Source organism: Thunnus maccoyii, chromosome 12 (assembly GCF_910596095.1).
Source record: "Thunnus maccoyii chromosome 12, fThuMac1.1, whole genome shotgun sequence".
Classification (NCBI taxonomy): domain Eukaryota; kingdom Metazoa; phylum Chordata; class Actinopteri; order Scombriformes; family Scombridae; genus Thunnus; species Thunnus maccoyii.
In genome coordinates, this window is record NC_056544.1 from 17,631,288 (window position 1) to 17,656,629 (window position 25,342).

The 25,342-nt window shown below is 38.1% G+C and overlaps 1 protein-coding gene across 5 annotated transcripts; it reads left to right on the top strand.

The window, feature by feature from the left end:
* Positions 1-5,446: 5,446 nt before the first annotated feature.
* Positions 5,447-24,718, top strand: LOC121908023 (homeodomain-interacting protein kinase 2-like). 5 transcript variants are annotated; one of them, XM_042427672.1, is made up of 20 exons: positions 5,447-5,760; positions 11,409-11,584; positions 11,682-11,978; positions 12,369-12,421; positions 13,473-13,539; positions 13,766-13,836; positions 14,667-14,769; positions 16,387-16,446; positions 19,731-19,948; positions 20,244-20,429; positions 20,536-20,717; positions 20,909-21,032; positions 21,305-21,415; positions 21,534-21,620; positions 21,732-21,883; positions 22,364-22,471; positions 23,365-23,427; positions 23,568-23,759; positions 23,900-23,982; positions 24,067-24,718. In XM_042427672.1, the coding sequence occupies exons 9-20, from the start codon at positions 19,748-19,750 to the stop codon at positions 24,240-24,242; spliced, it is 1,665 nt and encodes a 554-aa protein (XP_042283606.1). In that variant the 5' UTR covers positions 5,447-5,760; positions 11,409-11,584; positions 11,682-11,978; positions 12,369-12,421; positions 13,473-13,539; positions 13,766-13,836; positions 14,667-14,769; positions 16,387-16,446; positions 19,731-19,747; the 3' UTR covers positions 24,243-24,718. The 5 variants fall into 5 exon arrangements, with proteins under 5 accessions (XP_042283606.1, XP_042283609.1, XP_042283610.1 ...); XM_042427675.1 differs by lacking the exons at positions 11,409-11,584; positions 11,682-11,978; positions 12,369-12,421; XM_042427674.1 differs by lacking the exons at positions 5,447-5,760; positions 11,409-11,584; positions 11,682-11,978; positions 12,369-12,421 and adding an exon at positions 12,454-12,527.
* Positions 24,719-25,342: the final 624 nt, after the last annotated feature.

The following is a 25,342-nucleotide window of genomic DNA, read 5'->3' on the forward strand; positions in this document are numbered from 1 at the left end:
GCGACAAAATCCATCCCTGCAGACATACATGATCACCTTTCTCTCATTTTATTTATTTACATCTTATTAATGTTTGGGGGTAGCACAAATGCCAAATCAGTCACTCTGCAGGTAGTGATTTACTGTATGTAAATATGGCAGGGGAGCAGTTTTCGCTGCTCTGCCAAGGTCTTCATCAATCAAACCTTTAATTACCTGGATTTGATAACAGGACAAATGTGGGAATAGTTTTGTTTTTTGGCATTTTTCCATTACATTTGGCTACTCTGTTTGGTCTTTTTAAGCAAATAAACATGTGCTCCCCTCAGTTTACTAATTATCTCAATTGCAGAATTTGGACTGAGTTAACCTTGAAAACACACATTTTTTGCAGGGAAGTATTCTAAACACTAGATTGAAAATAAATCTGTTGCACATGGCGAACAATATAAGCCAGCCTTTATGAAGTCACAAAGCCTTCATCATTTCTTAGATATTTTTTCACAAACTATTCATTAAGGTCATTAAATTATCTTTTAAACGTTTTCAGAGTGCTTTAGAGGTCCATCTGCTGCCAAGGTGGTTGGCCACATTTACTTGTAATTTGGAATGAATGACAATAAATTAGGTGGTAATATCAAAAGGGTTTCTAGAGTTACCTTGAGATGTTTTGTTTTTTTCAGTTAGCTTCAGTGACAGTGACTAAAGAGTATTCGCCTTGAGAAAATGAAAAGGGTATATTGTCACTTTATACATTGAAGACCTGTTCATGACCTTCAGCACTTTTACTGTGTCTTGTAATTAATTAAAAGATCACATCTGCTACTAACATCACTGTCACCAACCAATGGGAATGCTCCACCTTTGTCTTGTGAATGTCTATGAATCCATTGTACACAGCTCTTATATGATCCACAGGTATTCTGCAACAGAGCACACTAGTCTTAGTGGGAGGTTACACACACATTATCAGTCCTAATCCTCTTATTTCCTTTCTCCTTTCAAAAATTTGTCTTTCCTCTCGACCTCATCAGAGGAGGTAGTATTTCTATGCTACATGTCGCCTGGCAGCTGCTGCAAGCTCACACTTCATTTTGCGGGGGATCCATGAACATCAAGGTCCAGAGGAACACAAATAACACATGCTGCCGAAAATATAGAATATCTTTTTCCATGTGCTGCTCCTTTGTACTATAGGCTGAATCACAAAAAAGCTAGCTGGCTGAGAATGCTTTGAAGGTTTTAGTCATACCCAAATGTGCTGGTTTTCCTCTCATGCGCCTCGTCAAGGTTTCTCCCTCGTGCATCTGGATCGTAGATGCTGGGAGAGGATCTGGTACAAAGAGAATTGCAGATCAACTTCAGCTTGACAGTAGATGAATGCAGCCAAGCACAAAGAGCCTAAACAGCGATGCCTGCACCTCAACATAACTAAGAAGCACATTTCATTTAGCATGCAATATGCTGTGAGGAAATTATGCTTGTAAATAATAACTATTTGCAAATTTCCTCTTTGTTTTCTTTTATTATCTATAGAAAACAGAAATTTACTGTTTTGTAACTAGGGCACCTCCTTGCAATTCTCGGGAACCGTTATGAGAACATTATTGCACCATTCATGAATTGTTTCTACAGACAGTGAAACAGAGGCACATGGCTGTGGTTTGCTGTCTAAAGCAGGCAGACAAGGCTTTGCAGAATTAAGCCACACTGAGGGTGCTGTAATTGTCCTTTCCGAGCATGATGGTTCCAGTATCTTACAAACAGACACCCCTCCTGAGCTTTTCATACATTGCACAACCCGCAAAACTCCAGCCAGACAGAGTTCTGCGGGCAAAACAGCTCTTTAATGGCAGAAATTGAAGGAGGCTAGCAGGAATCGAGCAACTGAACGGGTGGACCACAAACAAACAAATAGTAGCACAGTATGGTATTCAGATAGAGGAACCGCATGATACTGGAGACGAGCAAGAAGCTTAAAATATCTGTGTGATTTTCTCTTCTCCCCTTCCTAAACACATCTGTGTGTCAGTTTCTGCGATTATGACATTCTGAAGGCAAAAAAAATCTATTTTTTGCCACTTCATGTTTGTTGACACAGAAAAAACAAGGAAATCTTTAAAAGGTATAAAATATTTGTGGTTTTCAAATATGTGGATGTTTTCTTGAATGATTCCATACAATGCATTACAAGTGAAGACTGAAATAACCTCTTATGACTATGTGTATGGATGTGATTAGACCATTAGCTCAGTGTAACACTCACTTTCTCACTTTCTCCAATCAGGTGCAACCTGGATTAACATGAAGCAGATGTTCCTGTTAGTTCAAACTCCACATGTGTAAAGTCATTGTGATTGAAATGGGCAATTTAAAAGCCAGAATCCAGATATTAAGGGTAATGAGTAATATTTTAAATTCTCCCACTTACACATGTTACATTAGCCTTAGTAAAATGATTAAAGTTAAGATTCATTAGGATAATTAGACTTCAGGGAAATCATATGGTTAGGTGATACTGACGTTACAACACAGTTAATATGTGCACATGTACAGATTTCCAAACATTTTTTATTTAACATTCACACTAACACACACACACACACACACACACGGTTTTGTTAAAATATGTAAAAATGCAAGATAATCTAGAGAGACTATGAGCACAGCAAAGATATTATTCATTCTTTGAAGTTAATTCTGAATGGTCACATTTGCTGTAGATGTTAAACTGCACTGGAAAAGACGGCAGACAGACACACACACACACACACACACACACACACACACACACACACAATCCAGTTTATGCATCTGCCAATACAATTTACAAATTACAGTGTGTGTGGGATAGGATGTCACATTTCACTCCCTGTCTTTGAGGAAAAAAATAACTCGCTCTGTATTTGCCTTGGAGATTTTTTTTTTTTTTCTTTGGAAACCACTCAGTTTGTAACAGACAGACAGATGTAAGCCGTTAATAGTACACTTTGAGGAAAACTCTAGACAGAATACTTAAATAAGTGAGAATATGAAAAGTGATACAACCATCACAAGAATACCGATATAATAATAAAACTACATTAAGTACAAACTCAGAATTTCCATTTCTGATAACAACAGCTACAGCAAATAGCATAGCAGCATTTCTCAGCACAAAACCCATCAGCCCGTGTCACAGATGAGCTGCAGTAAAGGGAGTCTGGTCTGCAGCAGTCTGGATGTACTTCATAAAATAGCCGTTGTGTGAATGAAATCTAGGCCAGAGCAGTATTTCTGTTTACCGCTCTTTACCCCCACTGCGCACTCTGAGGGGTTTCTTGGAAACCAGGTACAATGGCTGCAAAATCCTGTTCTGCCTTATAAAAACAACTATGGAAAATTAGCATCATTCTTGTCTTCTCTGAGCGTCAATCTGCAAATATGCTGCCATCAATAAAATCAGTTTCCTCTTTGTCATGCTTTAATCACTCACATAAACAGTTTTTAATCAAATCCGCAAAACTTTGATGTTTTTCCCCATCTCGCCTCATTTTCTGTTTCCCTTCACATGTCAACTGCTTCTTCCTGTTCTTTAATTCTTCTTCTGTTGTTTTTTAATTCTTCTTCTGCCCTCTCTTGACTGTACCGCAAATCAGTAAACTTGCTCGAAATTATTGCCAAAAATGGTTTACCCCCTTTTTTTTTCTTCTTCTCCTCAGCAAATGACAGACGAACCCGAAGAAGAAGAAGATACCTAGAGGACTGAAGACATTACCAGGGAAATGATTTCACAGACATGGATTAAACTAATCCTGGTCTAATACAGCAAAAAAGAGAACTTTGGCTGTCTGTCTGTGAAACCAATCCTTAAATCTCATTGAATTTAAAAATGTCTGATATTTCTGCTTTATACTGTATTACACAATATGGGAGACCTATCAGTACAACTGCTTTATTAATAGCAGGGTCGTATAAACTTCCCTGCTGATTTACATAAACATGTTTACGAGTGATTTGAGGAGCAAAAGATTTACATTAAACAATAAAAGCCAGACGGCTCTTGAATTTACTGCGCATATGGTTTGAACTTTCCACAAAATTCAATCAAACAGCTCTCTCTCCCCGTCTGATTTCTTTCCCTGTCTCACCCCTTTCATTTGCTTAATATATTAATCTATTCCCTTTTATCCATTTCAGATTATATCAGACCTTTGCTGTATCACTGCAGTGGTGGCCTATACAGTTAAGTGTCGCCACAGTGTGATTTCTGGTAGAAGACAAGAGAATTAACCGCTAAATCATGATGTTCCTGTCTAATACATTGTCTTTTACAATGAACACATGGAGCAGGTTATAATGTAACGTCATCTCCCTTCCTGTCAATGCTTTCACACTGAAAATATTTTCAGGCTACCCACCCACAGTGGCGAATGTTACAATGGCGTTAATTATTTATGATTACATGATCTCAAATGCATTTCGCTCCCTAAACATAGCTGACTGTGTACATACTGTTATCATTGCCGAGTCATGCAGTGTGTAAAATATTTAGTTGTAGCCGTTTTAAAATGATAAGACTTCTGCAAAAGATACTACAGTCAATAAAATAAAAAATATTTTGCATCGGTGCCATTAGATTGAGCCAAGCCAGTGATTCAGAGCTGATCCGTCCTTGACTCAAGTGTTGCCTCTCTGCTGCATGCTCATGTCTCCGATTCTTTGATGTGAGAACATTGCCCCCTGCTGATTTCCTTTTGTACACTATCATAGGCCTGACAAGCCAAGCTGATTGACAGTAGACATGTGGGATGGGGTCAGTTACACGCTGTAGAACGATCACTCTTTGCTTTGACAACTTGTTGTTTTTTTGTTTTTTTTGGTCCACTTGACTCTCATGTCACAACTCTAGTGTGTCATTTCCATGTGAGTCTCATGTGCTGCAGCAAATGTATGATATGCTGTTGATATATATTTGGACTTTCCAAATCAAAGTGGTTGGAGGAATCACACAGAATAAAGTTTGAGTGGTCTAAATAATTCAGCTATAGTCTAAATAAATATTCATCATGTAACGAAAACATACTAATTGATTCAGTGTATCCTTATTCTCACTGCAGAATTAAAGCCCCTGAAAACTTTATCAAATCTTAATTATGTCTCTATAATATTAAATATTCATGACTAAATAAGCAACAATCAAAGTTCAAGTTTGGAAAAAAAAAATCTCTAAGTGTTATTTATTTAGAGTTTAACACTTGAAAACTGATGAGAATGTGAAACTAATTAATTATGACTGTTTGGGTGTTAGATCAGATTTGATGGACAGCCCTCCTATTGTCATCACATTTTGATTCCAATCCTGTCATTAAAGGGGACCTATTATGCTCATTTCCAGCTCTATATTTTTATTCTGGGACTTTGCATCATTCACAGTTCAAAAAAATCCTTATCTATCTAATACTGGCCCTTTATGCAGCCCCTCAGTTCAGCCTCTGTATGAAACATGCCGCTTTAGCTCCTGTTTCCTTACGGTGTGTGATATGATGATATTAGATCATGGAAAATTAAAATGTCTCCACGATCTGCCTTTACAGAGAGATCATGAGTACCGTGCTACAGTGAACATCGTATCAGTTCAGCTCCGTGACGGCACGCAGTCTGCTAGCAGGACGCTAACATGTAACACCACCAACATGGACGAGCGCCTTGTACCACATCTCCAATCTGCCGGAAAAATCTACAGCAGTTTTAGGAAGTTCACCTGCTGCACATCATGTTAAACTAACAGCTGGGCTGCAGGTAAACACCACTGTTTGGCGGTTAGCTCGCCTGCTAACTGGTAGCACTAACTTCTGTCATGCCACAAGCTAGCGTGATGTCAGCTCTGGTGTACTGTGTTGGTGCCTTTTTTTTAATGGTGCACATCCTGCTAGTTATCTGAAACGATACTCTAACGCTTCTGCACAATATCAACTGTTTGCTTTTCAGCTGTGAAATTAGTTTCACATTAGTTTTTCTTCTTTTTCTCCTTCTTTACCCCAAATGTCAACTTCTCAAATCCATCCATACATGTTTGAACCCAAATATGATCCAGAATATGAAAGTGGACAGCACGAACATCTGCAGCAACAAAGATTACAGCAGGACGTCTCTGTTTGCTAAATATTGCATTCATTACCTGCTTATTGTGTGACATAATGGTGTAAGTTATGTGTGAGAAATGGGCTAAAATGCTGACTGAAATGGAAAACATCTGCTGTCAGTGAATAACAAACGTAACATAGCTAGTAAAATGTTATTCTGCCATCACCAAACAACTGTATAGTGTCTCCCTGCACCGTGCATGCTGTGCATGCAGATGACCATATAAAGAAATCCATCACAAGTTGACATCAGCTCATCTCGAAAGTAGAAAAAACCTTTGGAAACCTAGCATTCAGAGCAGTCTGAAGCCTGAGTTTTCTGCTCACAGAATAACTTTTACATATGTTTACCTCATTATTTGAAACTTTGGCCATGTTTAATATGAACATCCAACATTACAAAATTATATGTTTGACAGAAAATAAGGAAAAGCACAGTAGGTCATTTTTCAATCCAAAATGCCAAAAATATCCTCTCAAATGTGAGGATTTGCTGCCTTTCTGTGAGTTATGTGATAGTAAACTTAATATCATTGAGTTTGTTTTTGGTTGGTTTTGAACAAAACAAGCAGTTTGAAGATATTACTTTGGGCTTTAAGAAATTTTTCACAATTTTCAGGCATTTTATAAACCAATCAAATGATGATTACTTGATTAATCACAAACATAAATTGCACATTAATCAATAATCATTACTTGCAACCGTATTTTGTTTTGCCCCCTAATCATTCAGTAGCAAATGATGAATCCGTCATGCTGACATCATTTTTCTGTTGGCAATGAAGATGCTGTAGCGGCGGCACGCAATGGAGCAGTAAACCTGATGTTTTTTATGACGATCAAGACAGTATGTCGATTAAAGAGTTGTTCTCTCTCAACAGTGACTTACAACAACTCATCCAAGCTTGTCATCTTTTTTCTGTTGCTATTTTTCATTGAATGGAGGAAGATGATGTTCCCCATTTTTAATACTTCCTACAAAGCTCTGATTGCTTGACAGTTTCTTGAGGGGAGACAGCCATCAGTGAGCATATGGCTCCATTTTCTGAATTGCTAAACAAATTGCAGATGACTCAGGTCTAAAACTAGGCAGACAAAAAAAACCATCAAAGACAGAAATCTCTCAACAATTATCAAAACTGCTCTAACTTTTAAAATTGTGCATTTATGCAGGACCTCATTGCTCATGTAAAGAAATATGTGATCAAAGACTTTAATAACTTCAACACACTCACCTCAACATTTCAGCCTCTTTAACTTTTTAGCACTTTGATTGCTGCACTTTCTTGTTGTTACTTTAATTTTTTAACTCTTTTCTGTCACTGTTTACTAATGTTTGACTGTCTTGCATCGCTTGTAAGTTGCTTTTGATAAAAGCCAAATGCCAAAATGTAAATGTAAAATGTAAATGTAATAAAAAAAAATGAAAAATGCTAACTAAAACCACAAAGCTAACAAATTAAAACAAATCTTAAGCTTTAAAATAATGTGCTGTTTCAGTTCTAATATGTATCACTAAGTGCCATGTGGGTCCAATTTCATTTGTCAGCCAGGAAAGCACATATTTCATGATGAAATTTTCATGTCTACTAGCTGACACATCCAACATAATGGTTGAAAGATTCTAAATAAATGGTAAAACACCTGGTGAGAGAAATTGGTATTCTAACAGTAGCCCTGCGTCCAACTGATGATAATCTGTATTCACACAGTCCTCCATGTCAGATGAAAGCCTTCAATTAGCAGTCAATTCTATTCAGTATTTCCTATCATGCCACCACTATTTACATTCTCTGTCAGCACCCAAGGCAGCTCCCTGCCCAACAGTTGCAGGAATCATTCCTGGTGAGAATATGAGTAACCCTGCTGTGAACAAAGTGCGAAAAACAAGTGTTTTGTAGTAATCAGAGTCATGGGTTTCTAATGCCTGATGCTCCCTACCTCGTGGCTGTAGATGTGAGGCGCCATGAGTTGAAGTGTCATCCTTTCAGTCTTAACCCCGGATAAAAAACTGGGACTCCAGTGAAGAGATGAAACACCTCTGACGCTTTGATTTGCAGCCTCATGCTGGCGGGGGTTTGCGCAGGCCCTCAGCGTGATGCTTGTATCCTCACCAGGTGTTCTTAGTGGAGATGAGCCACTGATTGAATTCTGCTCTGCTACCTACATGACACTGCTGAAATCACAGTAAATGCATTCAAAACAATACAGTAACCACCTCCTAGTTTAATGCACTCAAACAAAAGGGCAGACACAAGAGTCTGGCTAAGCTATTGTAATATTAGCTTTGTATGTGTGCGGCTGGCATCATGCTATTATTATGAAATGACAGCATTGCCTTGAGAGATTCTTTTCTGGGGATAATAAAGCATCAGCAGTAGGCCACATCTCTTGCAACTCAATAACCAAACTCATACTGAGATGGTGAGGAGCATCTCAGTTCCTTTGTGTGTTTGTAAATCGGTCCAGTGTGGAGATTTTCATTCAGTGTCATTATTATTAGTATTGTACTGTGGTAGTATGGGGTGCCAGGCAAATAAAGGAACATATTTTCTAAGCCAGGAGCAGGCCAGTGGGAGTCCGATTTCAATGAAAAAGCGCTAAAGGCCAGTCTGCAGCGACCCTGCCTCTACTCAGCCCATATGTCTTGCTGGGTCAGTCCAATAGCGCTGCAGGTCAGCTGGATTTCTGACAGATCCCTGCTGGAAGAGGTGAACTGAAACAAAAAATTAATTCCATTTTTACAGGATGTGGTGCATTCATGAAATTATTATGTAAACTCTAAAAACACACACACTAAAATATAACAAAAACATAAGGGATAACCTGTAGATATAACAATCTACAAATTTACAAATGGATCTTGAAACGATAAATCAACTCAACAGTTAGTCTACAGAAAATTAATAAGCAACAATTTATAAACTGTTTTATTGTCTAGGTTGTTTATTAAGAAAAAAAAACCAAACATTTGCTGGTTCTAGCTTCTCAAATGTGAGGATGGGCAGCTTTTCTCTGTTTTCCATCACTACAATTTTAACATCTTTGGGTTGTGGACAAAACCCTGCAGCTGTGGGGAATTATCGCATTTGGCACGTTTCATTAATCTCTGACAAATGATTAACCGATAAATTAATTAGGAAAATAATCATTTGTTGCAGCCACAGAACAAATGGCTGTGATTATGGTTGGGTGATGTGGTTGGAATCATTATCATATTAATGAGGATATTTTGATATTGATATATACTGTATAATATGGTAAATGCTAACTAGCATATTAAATATTCAGACTGTGTTCCATTGTTTTACATTAAAATGGGGGCAAACTCTTTGAATGTGTAAAATAAACTTCAATAGCAAATTGATTGCAATTTTAAAAATATGATTTTGTAAACTATAACATGATAAGATCATATCATCACAATATTGTTTAGCTAAAAGTCAATAAATGATTAATCAAATTTTGGGCCCACAGTAGCTCTGATGGGAGACACACTGTGAAAAACAAATACAGGGAAAAGAAAAAATGTAAAACATACATCAATAACAAACACGTGCTTGACTGGATTACTTTTTATTAGCCCTGGATATATCTTCCCTGGTTATTCTAAACCCCTAAACATCAAAATGAAAGCACTGCCTCTTATCTCTTTTACTGCAAAGTCGTTGAATATTGGGTGAGCAATTGGACTGTAATACAAGCGGAGGTAGAAAGTAATTAAGTGCATTGAGCTAAGCTCCTGAGTACCATTTTCAGGAACAAGTACTTTACTTGAGTGTGTCCTTTTTATGCTATTCTGTACTTCTACTCCACTACATTTATTTGACAGCTATAGTTAGTGACTCTGCAGATGAAGTCTTTACTTATAAAACATATTTCCATTTTATAGATAGTAATAATAGTAATAATAATTCAATAGTTTAACATGTATAGTTCAATTAATATAGTAGTGTATATAGCGATGAAACACAATGAAAACTTTTGACATTTTAATTTTATACAACAGTAAATACTACTTAAACTTTCACTACATCCTACTTATTCTAGGCCACTTACTCATTTTATATATGTACAATTTTGAATGCAACACCACATGTAGTACGTGTAGAGTGTAGAATATTTTTACAGTGAAGAATTGCCAAATTTGCTGAGGTACGGCTGATTTTACTAATAAAAACAACATGGGAAATTTAGGTCTAAATGAAGTTAACATTGAGAACAGATTAATTGACTAGCTGTGGGATGTTGTGGAGGCTTTGGACTCAGTCAGGTTTAGTTTGGTAATGTTACTCATATAAGCTAACTATTTGAATTTGTGCGCATGTGGAACACAGACAAAATGCATGATTATATGAGTCCTTCTTGTCGTCTTTAGCTAGTTACATTTAACTTTTCCTCACTGATATCTAAGCTACATTATCTTTTCGGCTATTGCTATCTGTACTTGCATTTTGTTCTTGTGTTTATGCTGCTGCAGCAGTGTAAACTGGTTGGGAAGTGTTGTGCTCCATCTTGTTCCACCAATCAGCTGTGAGGACACTCGGATGCCTTGCCCAAACCTTGTTAAGCTGTATAGATTTGTGGAACAGCGTTGCTATGGTGAGGCGGACAACTGCATGTCAGCCAACTGTGATAAGTTGTTTTTTTTTTGAGTCTATTCATGTACATTTTATTTTTGTATGGCGATATAACGTTAACATTATTTGTGCCCTCACTACTCATGTTTGCCAGTTTTGCAGCTACAGATGTTGCTCATTTCATTTGACGGGATTGGCGCTGCGTTATCATGGTGGCGTCGCGGCAGTAAAAGAGGGGGCTACACTGGATAACTGTAGACGCTAGGTGGCAGCAGAATGATGTGATGTGTGTGCAATCAGTTCTTTTCAGTGTACTGAACATTGATTACACTGAAAAGAGAGTGCCATACAGCCCAAGCTTGCAACTCAACGTTACAGCATAGCCTTGGCCATATTGCGTGGATTGTCCCTAAGCACACGTTTATAAATCAGAATGCATTTAGAAATCTGATTACTCACACACAGATTCTGAATACACATTTGCAGATTTCCATACACATTCACAAAGTTCAGTACACATTTAGAAATTCTTTACACATTTACAAATTTGATTACGCACACACAGATTGAGATAAAATTACACAACTCTCCACACACATTTACAAATAATTTTGCTACAGTAATACCCCCATACTTTTGCACCCTAGTAGAACCGGGTCTGTCTGCGTCATCATTTTCGAAAGACACTGTTTCCGCCCATCCAGACTAAAACACAATCATACAGGCTTACAGGCACTGGTATCCACAAGGTGGCTCGGAAGGTCCTGACCATCAACAGGTATTTACCTGATGGTGACAGAGACACTCAGGTGCACTGAACTATCTGTCGATGAGTCAGACTGTCCGGGACCAGCTGGGCCTGCCGCACCAGAAAATGTTCCGGCTGATCCTGACCCACAAGTGAGTAAAACACTTTTGAAAAGATGGTGATTGTGAACACTCAAACCACTGAAATTACCCTCCAATGAACACGTAAATAATCACTGCAACAATGCAGATTTCAGGGATGCTTCTGACATTGGAACTGGACTCTCGGCAACAGTCCAGCACGACTGGTAAATCAGCTTAAGGAGAACCACGGGGAGGAATGGCTGACCTGGTTGGCACACTATCTTGGGGAGTGTGCTGACTTTGTGGATCAGCCCAGCCTCTTCCCAGTGGTGTGCCAGGAGCACCAGGAGCCCATCAACATCCTCACCAATCGCTGGCTGCTGTCCATGTACGGCAGGGCCATCCTCTCCCACGTGGACCATATTAAGGCCAGCGTCACCTCCACAAAAGATCAATCAAAAAGGTGATAAACAATCTGACTGTGTAATAGATTTCCATGTACGTAATACATACTCTCATATACGCAGATACAATATACTGAAATGCCATCATACAGAATTATTTTTTTTAACAATAACTGTGAATGTTTATCAATAGTTTATGTAAAAGGATTTCACAACGCTAGATGAGCACATTTTACTAGTATGTGTGAAAGCTTTCCAGTAGTTTTAATGAGAGTATTTCAGTTGTGTATGTAAAAGCATTTGAGTTGTATGTGTGTGGTTTTCAGGATAGTATGTGAATGAGTTTGGTTTCATATGTGTATGTGAGAGGAAAAGTACATGTATATGCATGGTAATTCTGAATAATGTCCCTACCAGCCCCTCACAAATCTGTCTGTTCTTTTTCATAGGAGAGCTGCTTGGTGTTGACTACCTGCTGAGTCAGACTGGACAGCCCCTGAAGGTGAATCCCAACTCAGAAGAAGATGAGGGCCTCCAGGAAGATCAAACACCTGATCTTGCTGTGTCAAGTCTGCCTAATGACCTGAGCTTCTCTGTCTCCTCCCATAGTTCTGTATATATTTTCTACGGTCTGTACATATGTTGTCTATAGTTACTATTGAATGAATGAATGGAGGGAGTCACTTACTATTACAGCTGCAACAATTAGTCGATTAATCAATTAAGTTGTCAGCTATTAAATTAATTGGGAACTATTTTGAAAACCAATTTATCGTTTTGAGTCATTTTTTAAGAAAAAAATGTCCAAACTCTCTGATTCTAGCTTCTCAAATGTGAATATTTTCTGGGTTCTTTAGTCCTCTATGACAGTAAACTGACAATGATATATTGTGTTGTGGACAAAACAAGACATTTGAGGACGTCATCTTGGGCTTTGGGAAACAGTGATCAACATTTTTCACCAATTTTTCACCAGTTTCTGACATTGTATAGACCAAATAACTGATTAATTAATGGTGAAAAGAATTGACAGATTACTTTATAGTGAAAATAATTGTTATTTGAAGCCCTACTTTCTATGTTTAATGGCTGATTGAAAATAAGTTTGCTCACAACAAAAATGTATCCTTTGTTTTTGTGTGTGTTGTGGATAAATGTGTGTGCTAAATATATAAACTTAAATTTAAATATTCATTGTAGAATTATTAATACATAACTAATATAATGTTAATAATCAGTGATGTGTTAACAAATTATATGATTTCCAATAATAATAATTAATATAATAAACTTTTCAGTATATAATGAACACCTCAATTTCTGGCAATGGTGGAACTTAAACCAGGAACCTTGGGATCAATTTTTCTCTCATATAAATGTATACAGAAATAGAAATATCTGTTTTTTAAAATAATTTATGATGTATATCAACATTTTAAAAACTTTTGTGATGGAGGATTAGGTCTAAAAAGAAAAGCCCTTTCTTCTCTTTTACTCTCCCTTTTTTCTCTCTTTTTTCCTCCCTTTTCTTCTCCCCCCCGACCCCTTAACAGACTATTGTTGCCCGGCTTTGATGCAGGGGGTTTCAGGAACAGCTTGCCTAAGCTCTCAGGGAAGAAGGTACAGCATGACTGTTTTATTTAGAAAGTCTGAGGGACAGCACAAAGTGAGGCTTTTTGTCTCTGGTAATGAAATGTTCAGTTCAGTAAGAAGGTCAGGTATTTCAAATACATTACTGGCCCGGTCCATTATTCCTGACAGTCAGGTGTATGCCGAATTCTACGGCAGAAAGTCCTTCTCATCATGTAAACCTGGTTTCTTCTCTTCTCTGTTTGCCGAGCTGCAGGCAAAACTCTACAACATCCAGGAGGTGTTCACCAAGGAGTGCCAGAAGCTCACAAAGGAACTCCAACTCAGGTATGAAGCCTACTTATCACACTACCGGCCTGCCAGAGAGACACTGATTCAAACTGTATTTTGTCTATTATGAACACAGTCTATAGTGGTAGAGTTACACACTGATGATTTCCAAACTGCATCTGATGCCACGCTGTAAAGTATCTGTGTGCATTATGAACACACACTTGATTTTACATGCTAACATGATGCTTAAATAATGGAAAAGACTAAGGGAATGATTTTCTGAGTGTACTCTTACTTTCTTAGTATCTTGTCAGACCAGTTCAGACTAGGGCTGCATCTAACGATCAGTTTCATTTTTGATTAATCTGCCAGTTATTTTCTCAGTTAATCGATAGAACTGTTTGTTCTATAAAATGTAACAATAAAGTGAAAAATCTGTTCCAGGGTGATTAGATTGTTTTACTCGACCATCAGTTGAAACCCAAAGATATTTATTTTACTTTCATATATGACAAAAGAAAAGCATCAAATGTTTTCCTTAAGAAAAAGACTAAAACAGTTAATGATTTTCAAAAAAGTTGCCAGTTTAAGTTTCTGTCAGTTGACTCATCAATTAATTAGCAAATTGTTGCAACTTTAGTTCAGACAGATTCCTCTTTAATATATTGATGTGTAATTATAAATTAATGTCAAATTAATTAGGTATTTCACTTCTAAACCATTGCCTCAAAGCAGGAGACTTCCTGCCTCAGTGTAATAAATAACACAGCAGGGAAGGAGACACAAGACTGTCTGTGTGTTTGTATTCATTTGGTCTCATCTGACCATTTCTCTGCCTGTGCTGCAACCACCTCTGTCTAATGGCTTGTCTGTTTGTCTTTCAGGGATCTCATCATCGACAGCTTCATTCCCTTAGAGGAGAAAAACAAGATTGTCAGCGGGGCTTTCTTTGATGAGGAGGATGAATGCTGGAAGATAAGGCAGATGGTAAAATCACTTCATTTGCTCCTAAAGGCACATGTAACAGAATTTTAAGCTCTGTGATTGACTTTTTCTTGACAAGATGCACCTTGGGAGTTGTAGTTAACGTCTACCTTGAAGTTTTTATGTCCACAGTTTTTCTACCTTTGACTTTGAAAAAAGAGCCAGACATTTTCTAACACAGTTGTTCATCTTTTGTACCGCTGATTCAATTAGGTTTGTTTCTAGAACAGATCAGGGTGTCTTTAGTAGGCATCAGGCACAGTGTTGTGGGTGGGCCTAATGGGCCTGGGCCCACCCATTTGTACAACGGACCCATCCTAAATGACTGGGAGAACATATTTTTTTTTAACTTTTATTTATAATAATTAAAATTGACACATGACAGGGGACATGACGGGAGTGGGCTAAGAAGAAAAAAACAGACAAAAGCAACAAAATCGTCCGATGGAGAAACTGGAATCATAATGTTTCTCCTAAAGAACTAATGGAAGATGATTCATTGATTATAAATGCTGCCATAAATGAATGATTATGATCTAATCAACCTGCTCCTCTGAGACCAAACTAAAACATCAGCAACTGTCCAGATCATTGCAGTCAAACTTTGACAATATAACAATCTTATATAAATGATTTTTTTTTTTTTGGCACAAACGTGCCAGGGTCCCAACAGTCCCAAACAAACAAGTATTGTTAAAGGCTCATTTATATGCAAACATTATTTGATAAAGTAGATATTTTTTGCAGTGTTGGTTATTGTTAAACTGTTCTCCTTCTTCAGCAAGTATTAGAAAGTTTTCCGTCATACCTGAGTCAACTATCAGCTGAGTTCCTCTTCCAAAAATCATTTTCTCTGCACAGACTCCCACACTGTAACTGACAACTGGCTGAAAACCTCCAGTCAGAGAGCTTTTTTAAACTTTAACAGTGTCACACAAACTAGGATTAACTTTAAAACTGGATCAACTCATCATTTTAGAGTTAAAATCGTCATACCTTGAAATTTTGAGAAATGATACAATGAAAAGAGGAGTAACTGACAACACATTAGACCACATCTTCAGTCACATTTCATGCTCCCAGAACTAGGAGTACCTGGTGAGAGCACCTTGAAATTCATAAAGAGGTGATCAGAGACTTACTCTACAAGGGCCAATCGCCTGCTCTGGAGCTCAGGAAGAGGCCTTTCATCATTTGTCATCAAGAGTATGCAAGAAAACTGAACATCTCATGAATCAGGGAAACCAGAATCGTCATGTGTGCCAACAACATGAATGAACACAGCTCCTGCCGGTAGTGAAAGGCATATTAAGAATGGTTCTCAGGGGGAGATGCTTAGAAGCTCAATCTGTTGCTTCTTGCTTTCGGGGAGAGTCATATCAGCTCTAGTGGATGGCAGGAGCAGCCACATCCCCTACCGAGATTTGAAATTCACCCATCTGCTGCGGGAATCTCTCTTCTTCAGCAAGTATTTAAAAAATTATCTCCCCTTGGAAGATCTCAGGAGCACTAGGAGTCCCAAATGGAAGGCGGTGGATGAAATACCTTCCTAACAGTGTGTGAAAGTTGTAAGTTTGGCACTGTCTTTGTCTAAAGGGATTTCCATGAATCTTGTTGCAGCATCCAGCAGTGAGAACACACATGAACCAGCCAGCTTGGGGAGTATGTCATCCAGAGTGGGTAAGATTTTTCCTCGCTCCACAGCTTCATTGAGGCGATTAAGTCCCACACATATTCTCACTCATCCATTTTTTCTTGGCACAGGCACCATCGGGGTGCACCATTCAGTTGGTTCAGTTATCTCCTCAATAATCCCAGATTTTATAGTTGAAATCAAAGTTGTCTGGTGGTGGAAACTTCGCCATGGTTGACTTCTGACACAATGTAATGTGTAATGACCAGTCCTTGCGAGTATTCACTGTTTCCAAGCCTTAATAGGAGCCATGTTGGGGACATACATACTGTGTACACTGCTGCTGCTCCAGTAATAATTTTAAAATGGGTTTCCTTTGCTTTTGGTGCAATCTGAAACTTAAAAATTGTTGCTCTTAATTTCTCAGCTTCATCCTTGGAGAAATATTGTAAAATTTAGTTTCTGTTTTAATGATAAGGGATATAATTCCTTGACAAAGGCTTTCCGGATTATGGTGTGGGGCAATTTTAGATTAGTGAGATCATGTCCATTCACCAAAAGTTTAGGAAGATGTGGATTTACATTATTTTGATATAAATTGTAAGACATAATTATAGATTGCGGGATAGCTTTGATAACATTATCATACTGTTTTTGGTTATTTGAATTAAATTTTGAACAAAAAGTCTCAAAAGGTATAACATTTCCAGTATTTTCCAATAAGTGCATTACAGCCCTTATTCCTTTTTCTAGCCAGTTTTTGTAAAATAAGGATTTATTCCTAAATACCACATACCTGCAATTCCACACTGGGGTGTTGTGGGGACTAAAATTATGCTTGTAGATAATTTTCCAACACAGTAATACCTGTTGATGAAACATGGATAATTTAACAGGGAGCTTTTTTTTTAGGACATAATTACATCTAAGAAGGAGGTTGATGCCTCCTAGTTTCATAAAAACTTGGTTTGGGAAATGAAACCATAAGCTGTTTTCATTTTTCTAAAAAGATCTTAGCCACTTTGTTTTAATAGTATCGCCAATATCAATGGCGTTTAGCCCTCCTTCCTTCATACTCTTTAACCATAATTCCTTTTCTAATATAGTGTGTTTTTCTTTTCCAAATATAAGCAAATTTAACCTGATTTATAGCTTTTATTGCATTTTTGGGAAGTGACATCAAGTAAATTGGGTAAATTAATCTTGAAATACACTCCATTTTTGTAAGAAAAATTTGGTCAATAATAGAGATGTCGAGTTCAGATAAGATTTACATTTGTCTTGATTATTCCAAATATTGGGATAATCCAATGTGTTATTATCCTTTGTAATGTGTATGTCAGTCATTGCAGTGAGTTTTCGGTTATGTCACTTACAGTCAAGTCTCAAAATGGACATACACACATGGACGTGTATCCATATAATCAGTGTGTAAAATGGCCTCCTTCCTAAACAGAGTAGGCCTGCATCAACATCCAGTATGCCATGAACAATTAAAACATGTTGGTGAAAACACTTTAAAACAGATTTAAACACAATCCTGCTTACTTTACACACATCAACACAGCGTCGATACCTTCATTCATCATTAACAAATTAATTATTTTGACTAAACAGTGAAAGAACTTGAGCGCTTTTCAACAAACCATCAAATTTCCAAACCTGATTTTGCATCTGTTTATTTAAGGATATTGTATATACTTAAAAGTATGAATGACTTTCAAATATGCAGAGGAGGAGTAGAACTGCAGAGTTTAAATATATTAATTATCCTATATGTTAATTGTTGACACAAAATAAGCGGCAGCACACCAGTTTTATCTTCATTCTACCATTGTCAGCATATTTTGATTTATGTATATTAATATTTGAGGTGTACAGAATGTGTATTTTGGTATGTCAGGTGCTTCACAGAGGTGAACTCTTTTTAGCTGTTGCTGTGTTTAAAGGGAATGAGAGGAGCCTATGTGATCGGTCATTACTGAAGCTTGGCCTGACTCCACCTGCTGATTGTGTATTCCTCCCACTAATAACGTGTTCAGTATCCCCTCCACGTTAGCATCAGGCTATTTCCAGGTGTTTGAGTGTACCAGAGACCAGCACAATTATAATACTAGGCATGCAAATTCAGAATACAGTGATATAGCAGTTTTTGGATCTAAAGAATTTAAGTGTGTGGAGGCCAAAATTTGGAACAGTTTTCCAGATGATGTGAAATCTTCAGATTCTATTTCCTTTTTTTCTTACTTTTCATTGAATAAAATTAAAGGAGTAGAGATGGATGAATGTATCTAGTATTTACATAAAAAACATGCAACTTGTAATGAGTATCTACTGTATCTGCATGTCACAACTGTCAGTCAGTAATGTAGCAGGGGCACAGCAGCTAGGATTACTATGGACATTAGTTACTTTAACGTTTAGTGTTTTTATCCTGTCATGCCTCAACTTTATGCAGAACACATGTTTTTATGTGCTGTTTACAGTTTTTTACTTTGTATTTCTGCATGTCCATGTTTATGTTTAAAATCTATGTGCTGTCATTTCTCAGTTTTCCCTGTGAATGTGTGAAAAAGTGTGTCATGTTTTATGACAAAATAAAAACAAATCAATGAAAAGATGAATCCCCTCGGGACTGCCGGTGGATGTCTGAATCTAAAATTACAGTTTAATGCATCAATACTCTGTTTGTCCAAATAAACTATGAATATAAGACTTGAGCACACATTACTGGATGTATATTGCTGAACCATACTAGTGTTTCCATATATTGCATTGACTCCCTACAGCAACACACCTAATCTATGAATTTTTCATAATTGTATAACAGTAAAAACTTTTATTGCAGAATGTATCTCAGAGTACCTGGTTCAAAACTTTATTTATATTTGAATTGAAGGTGATGTCGTTGTGAGGCCTTTAGAACTCATGTTAACTGAGTTTTGTTACATCATCAATCATCAGTCCATCAAAGGTGTCTGGTGATGATGTTGCGCATAAATTAGAATTCTGTGAGTTCTACTCATTTTAGTTTGAGTGGTTGAACGGACACCAACACTCGAATTAACAAGTAAGCCATCGTAAGAAGAGGACTGTAAATCGACCACTGTGATACATGTAAGAAGCTCTTTCTGTCTCTTGGATGTAGCAACATTTCTGTTAGTATAAAGAAGCATAAAATGGAAATATACCAGTAGAGTACAAGTACCTCAAAATTGTACTTAAGTACAGCACTTGAGTAAATGTACTTAGTTACTTTCCATCACTAGAATTAAAACACTGTTGTGGTCATTTACAGTGAATGAAAGTAACTTCTCCAATTTCTTTTCAGCTTTCTGAGAGAAAAAAATGGCAGAAAGAATATTGACGACAATCTCATCCATTACTCGTAATAAGAACCCCTTCGAACTCCCCGGAACATATGAATTCATGAAGGTTTTGGGACAAGGCGGTTTTGGACTGGTGCTGAAATGTCTTAAGAAAGACACTAAAGACATTGTGGCTGTAAAGATCCCCAGACACGACCACAGCGCTACTGACATCAAGGAGGTAGGACACTTTATTGATTCTCGATGTTCACAGCTGTAAAAGAGTTTGTACAGTAAGGGGTACACTGAGTATCAAGTATTAAGTAAATTATATTTGCTAATTACAAGTACAAAAAGGCAATTCCCTTCAGTTAGTGCTAAATAATACAGTAACAGGCACATCTATTGACAAGTATTTACTTGGTATGATGCTCTGCCTTTCTAAACTGTCCTCTTAGTCCAACTGTTTCCCCTGACTTTCATACAAGTTAACATATGAACTATCTGTAAACTAATCCTTTCAAACTTGTCTCCAGTTTTCTATGCTGCAGAACTTGATGCACCACAACTTGGACAAATGCAATATTGTCAAGTTTTATGATTGGTTTGAGGTGAGGAATGGAAAGGCGCTGGTCTTCGAGTCGTTGGACATCAGTTTAGACGACTACATTTACTATCATCACCCATTATGTCTGAGTAAAATCAGAGTCATCGTCCAACAGGTATGAATATGGTACCATTAGATAGCAAGTAAAGCACTGAACACTGTGTCAGTTTGAAACTGTGCTACATGCTCTTTTCTTTTATTACTGACCTTGTACTTTGCAGTTGGCCACAGCATTCGACGCACTCAAAAGAATCAGAGTGATCCATACTGATGTCAAACCAGACAATATAATGGTGGTGAATCGCTGGACTAATCCCCTCAGAGTCAAGCTGATAGACTTCGGCTTGGCCATGCCCACAACTCAAGCCTGGACGGGCATGAGATTGCAGACAGTCTACTTCAGGTGAGGTCTATAGAGATACTGATCATTATCATACTGGAGTGAGATTGTAGTCTTGCAGTTTTACTATTAGTAGCTGTGTGCTTTCTGTCTATACGTGTTATTTTAGTTTGTCACTGTGCTAGACTGTATTTTTAATACTTATAATATGACAATGTTCCTCATTCTGTGTAATGCTTTTCTTCCACATTCAGGGCTCCAGAAATCATTTTGGGCCTTCCATTTTCGGAGGCCATTGATATGTGGTCACTGGGAGGTGTGCTGGCTGCCATGATCCTCGGCTGTATACTGTTCCCTGCAAAAGATGAATATGAAGCAGTAAGTTACTAAGCTAAGTCGTGTTAGAGCCACCACTCTTCAGCAGTGGAGTTTAGCTCACGCTCAGCTGGTGATTCAAAATTGTGAGGGAAAATTAAGATTAAAATGGTCTTTGTTTAACATCAGTACCTCAGTAGAAAGTACTGTGATCAAGGTCATACATTAGACTGTACATTAGCTAAGAGAGGAGTTTTAGTGATAGTATTTAGACAAGAAGACATAAGTGGCATGCCTGTTGCATATCTTATTGTGATGCTGTGTTTTATCTCCAGATGCGATTCATGACTGAACTCCTGGGTCAGCCGGCGGACGATCTTCTGAGGAAGGGAAGGAAAACACACTGTTTTTTTAACAAGACTGACACCAACAGCTGGAGGCTAATGGTACCACAACAATTCATCTTTACCAATCTCTTCTCTAATTAAGATGACGTATTTCAGTCTTCCAACATTTAACAGTTAATCAGTTAGATTTATTGACATATATTGAACCTTCTTTTAGACACCTGAGGAGTACAGGGGGAAAGATACTCAGCCTTACGTAGACCGCAGGAAGTACAAATATCCCTCTCTGGATCATCTGAAACAGGTAAGTGTTAAGTAGGTGGTAGCTGTCATTGTTACTGTCAGTTGATGTCTTTTAATGAATCATGAGGACGAGTTGACTGATGGTGGATTTGACCATTGTCTCCTAAACTAGATTCATCGGGAGGATAGATGTGATGAAGCTGCGGATCGGGATCATTGTACTGAGCTTTTGAAGGCAATGCTCAAAATAGATGAGGCTGAGAGGATTACCCCTAGTGAAGTCCTCACTCATCCTTTCATTGCACAAGGCTGCAACAACTCTCGGTAAATATGTGTGTGTGTGTGTGTGTGTGTATCTGGTCTGTCATAGGCTACTTTTTGGGTGAAATTTCAGACTTAAGACCAGTTAATTGGGGATGGCTTGTCCAATTGGAGACAAAAGCTGTGTCCCCAATTGAGAAAAAGCTAATTTTTGGGTCAGTGGTTATGGTTAGTGTTAGGGTAAGTTTCCATGAAATTAATGTAGGTCTATGTAATGTTGTAATAATGTATGTAAAAGTGACCATGACCTGATATGTGTGTGTGTGTGTGTGTGTGTGTGTGTGTGTGTGTGTGTGTGTGTGTGTGTGTGTGTGTGTGTGTGCTGAGATATTGGTAGTGATTTGAGTACATGTTATCAGACAACAGTAAGTGTCAGTGATAGTTTATAATTTGATCATTAATTGATGTGCATACTTGCTTATTGTGGGGGTAAGTTCTGTGTCCTGGCCATCAGTGTAACAGTGAATGTCTGTCTTTTGATAGCAATGAAGCTCCAGAGGCAGCAGCTGCTCAACCCAGCCAGACCCAGACCCAGACCCAGACCCAGACCGAGTCCGAAGTGCCAGCAGAGAAGACCACAGTAGATGAGAGGTAGGTGTTAACTCATCTTTGTCTTTAGAGGAGTGTGTGGTACAGAGGCCACACTTCCTGCTTTTATCAGATTCAATCCTCCTTTTGGCTCAACACAAACTCATAGTACTCTCTTTGATAAAAAAAAAAAAAAATCTTTGAAAAAAACTGCATTTACAACTCCAAAGCAGGTTTTCAGGAAGAACACTGAGCCTAAAACTCTGTTGTGTTAGCAGCTCACAGTTATCTGAAGTTTACACTGTAAAAACCTCCAGGGTTTCAAAACTAAGAATCCTGTTTATTTTCTGCATGGAAAACAGAGTAATCTATCACCATATGCAAAAAGCTAATATTTAACATCTCGCTAACTGACTAACTTTAGCAACAGTAAGTTTAGCGTTAAGTTGGACAGTTCTCTGTTTTTTCACACCTCACTAATATTAAAATGCTAATGTTAGTTACAAACATCTTTATATCAGACTAAGGATGGTTAGATTTTCCCAGTAGTACTTTCTGTGTGGACTGAGCTCTGCAGTTGGACTTTCACACTGACTGGCTTCTCTTCTGTAGAAATGGCAGCTGAGGCTCATGGGTATTGTAGTGTGTAAAGCCATTCGCCATACCAAACTGACTGGAGAACGAGGCTTCTCAGAAACAAAGCAATAATAATTCAAACTGATTGATTTAATATAAAGCTATACTTAGGGGTAAATGACCCAGGAGAATTTGTGTTGGGGAACTCTCAAGTTATTATTCAAAGACAAACTTTGAAATGGGGATTTACACTGCTAACAAATACTTGTGGGACCAGCAGCTCACCAACTTCATTTGTGACCTTTATGATGAAAATACAGGATGAATGAGGCAGCTTACTACTGACTCTGTGATTAACTTCATGTGTATTCATTCACCAGGACATGTGGAGCCCTCAGTCCAACTTCCACACAGCTGCCGTTAAGTCAGGAGAGCGCAATCAGGTAAGATGATTTCCTCTGGTCATCAACTCATCCCTCAGGTAGAGGAGAGACATTTCTTTCATGACACAAACAGAGATAATATCCTAACTGTGTGTTTGTGTGTTTACTTTGGTGACTCACGTGAATAACACGTCGAGAAGTGAGGTGCTAGCTTCAGCCAGTGAGCACCCTGTTTGTGACCCTCCTGCCCCTGCTCTGACGGATGAAGCCACCAACATCCACCCAGACCACCACAGTCGCTCTCCAAAAATTTCACGGACGGTTATAATTGTGGTTCGTCCTGCCACAGCCGAGAACACCGTGGCACTGGAAAGTGAGGAGAGTGACACCAGGTGAGATGATTTCCTCTGGTCATGATACTCAATAAATGCATGTTTTTTATGTTATGACAATAACAAGAATAACACACTAACTATGTATGTGTGTGTGTGTGTGTGTGTGTGTGTGTGTGTGTGTGTGTGTGTGTGTTTAGTTCGCAGTCTGGGATGTTAGAGTCTTCGCTGGAAGTCAGTGACAGTGACATGTCTTGGACATCTGAGGACTCCACCACATCTGGTAAGAAACAGTCACCTCCCCTTGTGTTTGAATCATTGTTCATTCAAAGGATGGATGAGGTATTTAATGTCCTTTGACTTTCAGATGACTCCAGGACCACAGAGGAGGAGGACAAGAAAATGACAAAGAAGAAGAAGAAGAAGAACTGCTTCCGGCGCTTCTTCTCTTGGATGAAGAAGAACTTTTGCTGCTGCTGGACTGGTGTCGAAGAGGACGATTTAGGTAAGAAGGGAGGATCTGTGAAGGTTTTTATTGCATGATTTTCTATAAAAACCTTCGCAGATCTTCAAGGTGAGTTGGACACTCTAAATTGTATAGGTATGTATAAGTATTCAGTGAAGAAAATACTTTTAAGAGTAGGCATAAAACTTTCCTTTTTGATAAAGCTTATAGTTAGGACCGCCCAGGCTCACCTTGGATCAGCCCTTAGTTATGCTGCTATAGGCCTAGACTGCCTTCCCATGATGCATTGAGCTCCAGTCTCCTCCTCCTCCTCCTCTCCATCTGTATTCATTCATGTACCATTAATGCATGTAACTAACTTGGCTTCTTCCCTGGAGTTTTTTGTGCTTTCTCATCTCGCAGGAAACCGTGGGTTGCAGGCCGAGCCTTCACGGTCCTTCGCAGTACTGTTAGTGTCCTTCCCTGGCTATTGCTGCTGTTATTGTTATTGTTATTGTTATTGTTATGATTGTTGTTATTCTTGATTGTCTTTACTCTGATGCTGTCAAAAATAAAAATTTGAATGTTTAATTAAAAATCAGAGTAACTTCCTTTGTTAAGGTGAACACTGTTGGTAGAATAGGCAGAGTCTCATCAAAGATATCTCCCAGATTCCTTACGGTGGTGCTGGAGGCCAGGTCAATGCCATCTAGAGTAGCCATATCATTAGATAATGTGTTTCCAAGGTGTTTAGGGCCAAGCACAATAACTCCACCACCACCAGCGCTCTCCACCACCATCATCAAAACACCAAATGAGGGAATATCTTTTTGAAAAATGGTGTTTCTCAGCCTTGACAATGATTCTACAAGTCTCTGGAACTCTTCTGGAGGGATGAACACCATCCCATATGATACGTTGCTTTTTCATCGCACTCAGAAAAAAATCCATATTGTCACAGCACTACTAACATATTCTTCATAACAGCCAGGTTTCATTAAGACAAAATGAATAAATATGATAATCTGATATGAAATTGTTTATTAATATACCTTTAGATGACAGATCTAATGTTTGAGTCCACATTTAATTCTCCTACTTTGTTGTACTATTGCAGTGGTGGTGTTAATTTTTCATGTATATCTTCACTTCTGTTTACTTTAGATTTAATTGATTGAAGAAGTTGGGGGCAGACACA

Excerpts from the sequence above, each read along its gene's own strand:
- LOC121908023 (XM_042427672.1), top strand. The coding sequence starts at position 19,748 with ATGGCAGAAAGAATATTGACGACAATCTCATCCATTACTCGTAATAAG. Across the intron at positions 21,416-21,533 it reads CCAACAGCTGGAGGCTAATG|ACACCTGAGGAGTACAGGGG; the intron begins GTACCACAACAA and ends ACCTTCTTTTAG. Across the intron at positions 23,760-23,899 it reads AGTGAGGAGAGTGACACCAG|TTCGCAGTCTGGGATGTTAG; the intron begins GTGAGATGATTT and ends GTGTGTGTTTAG.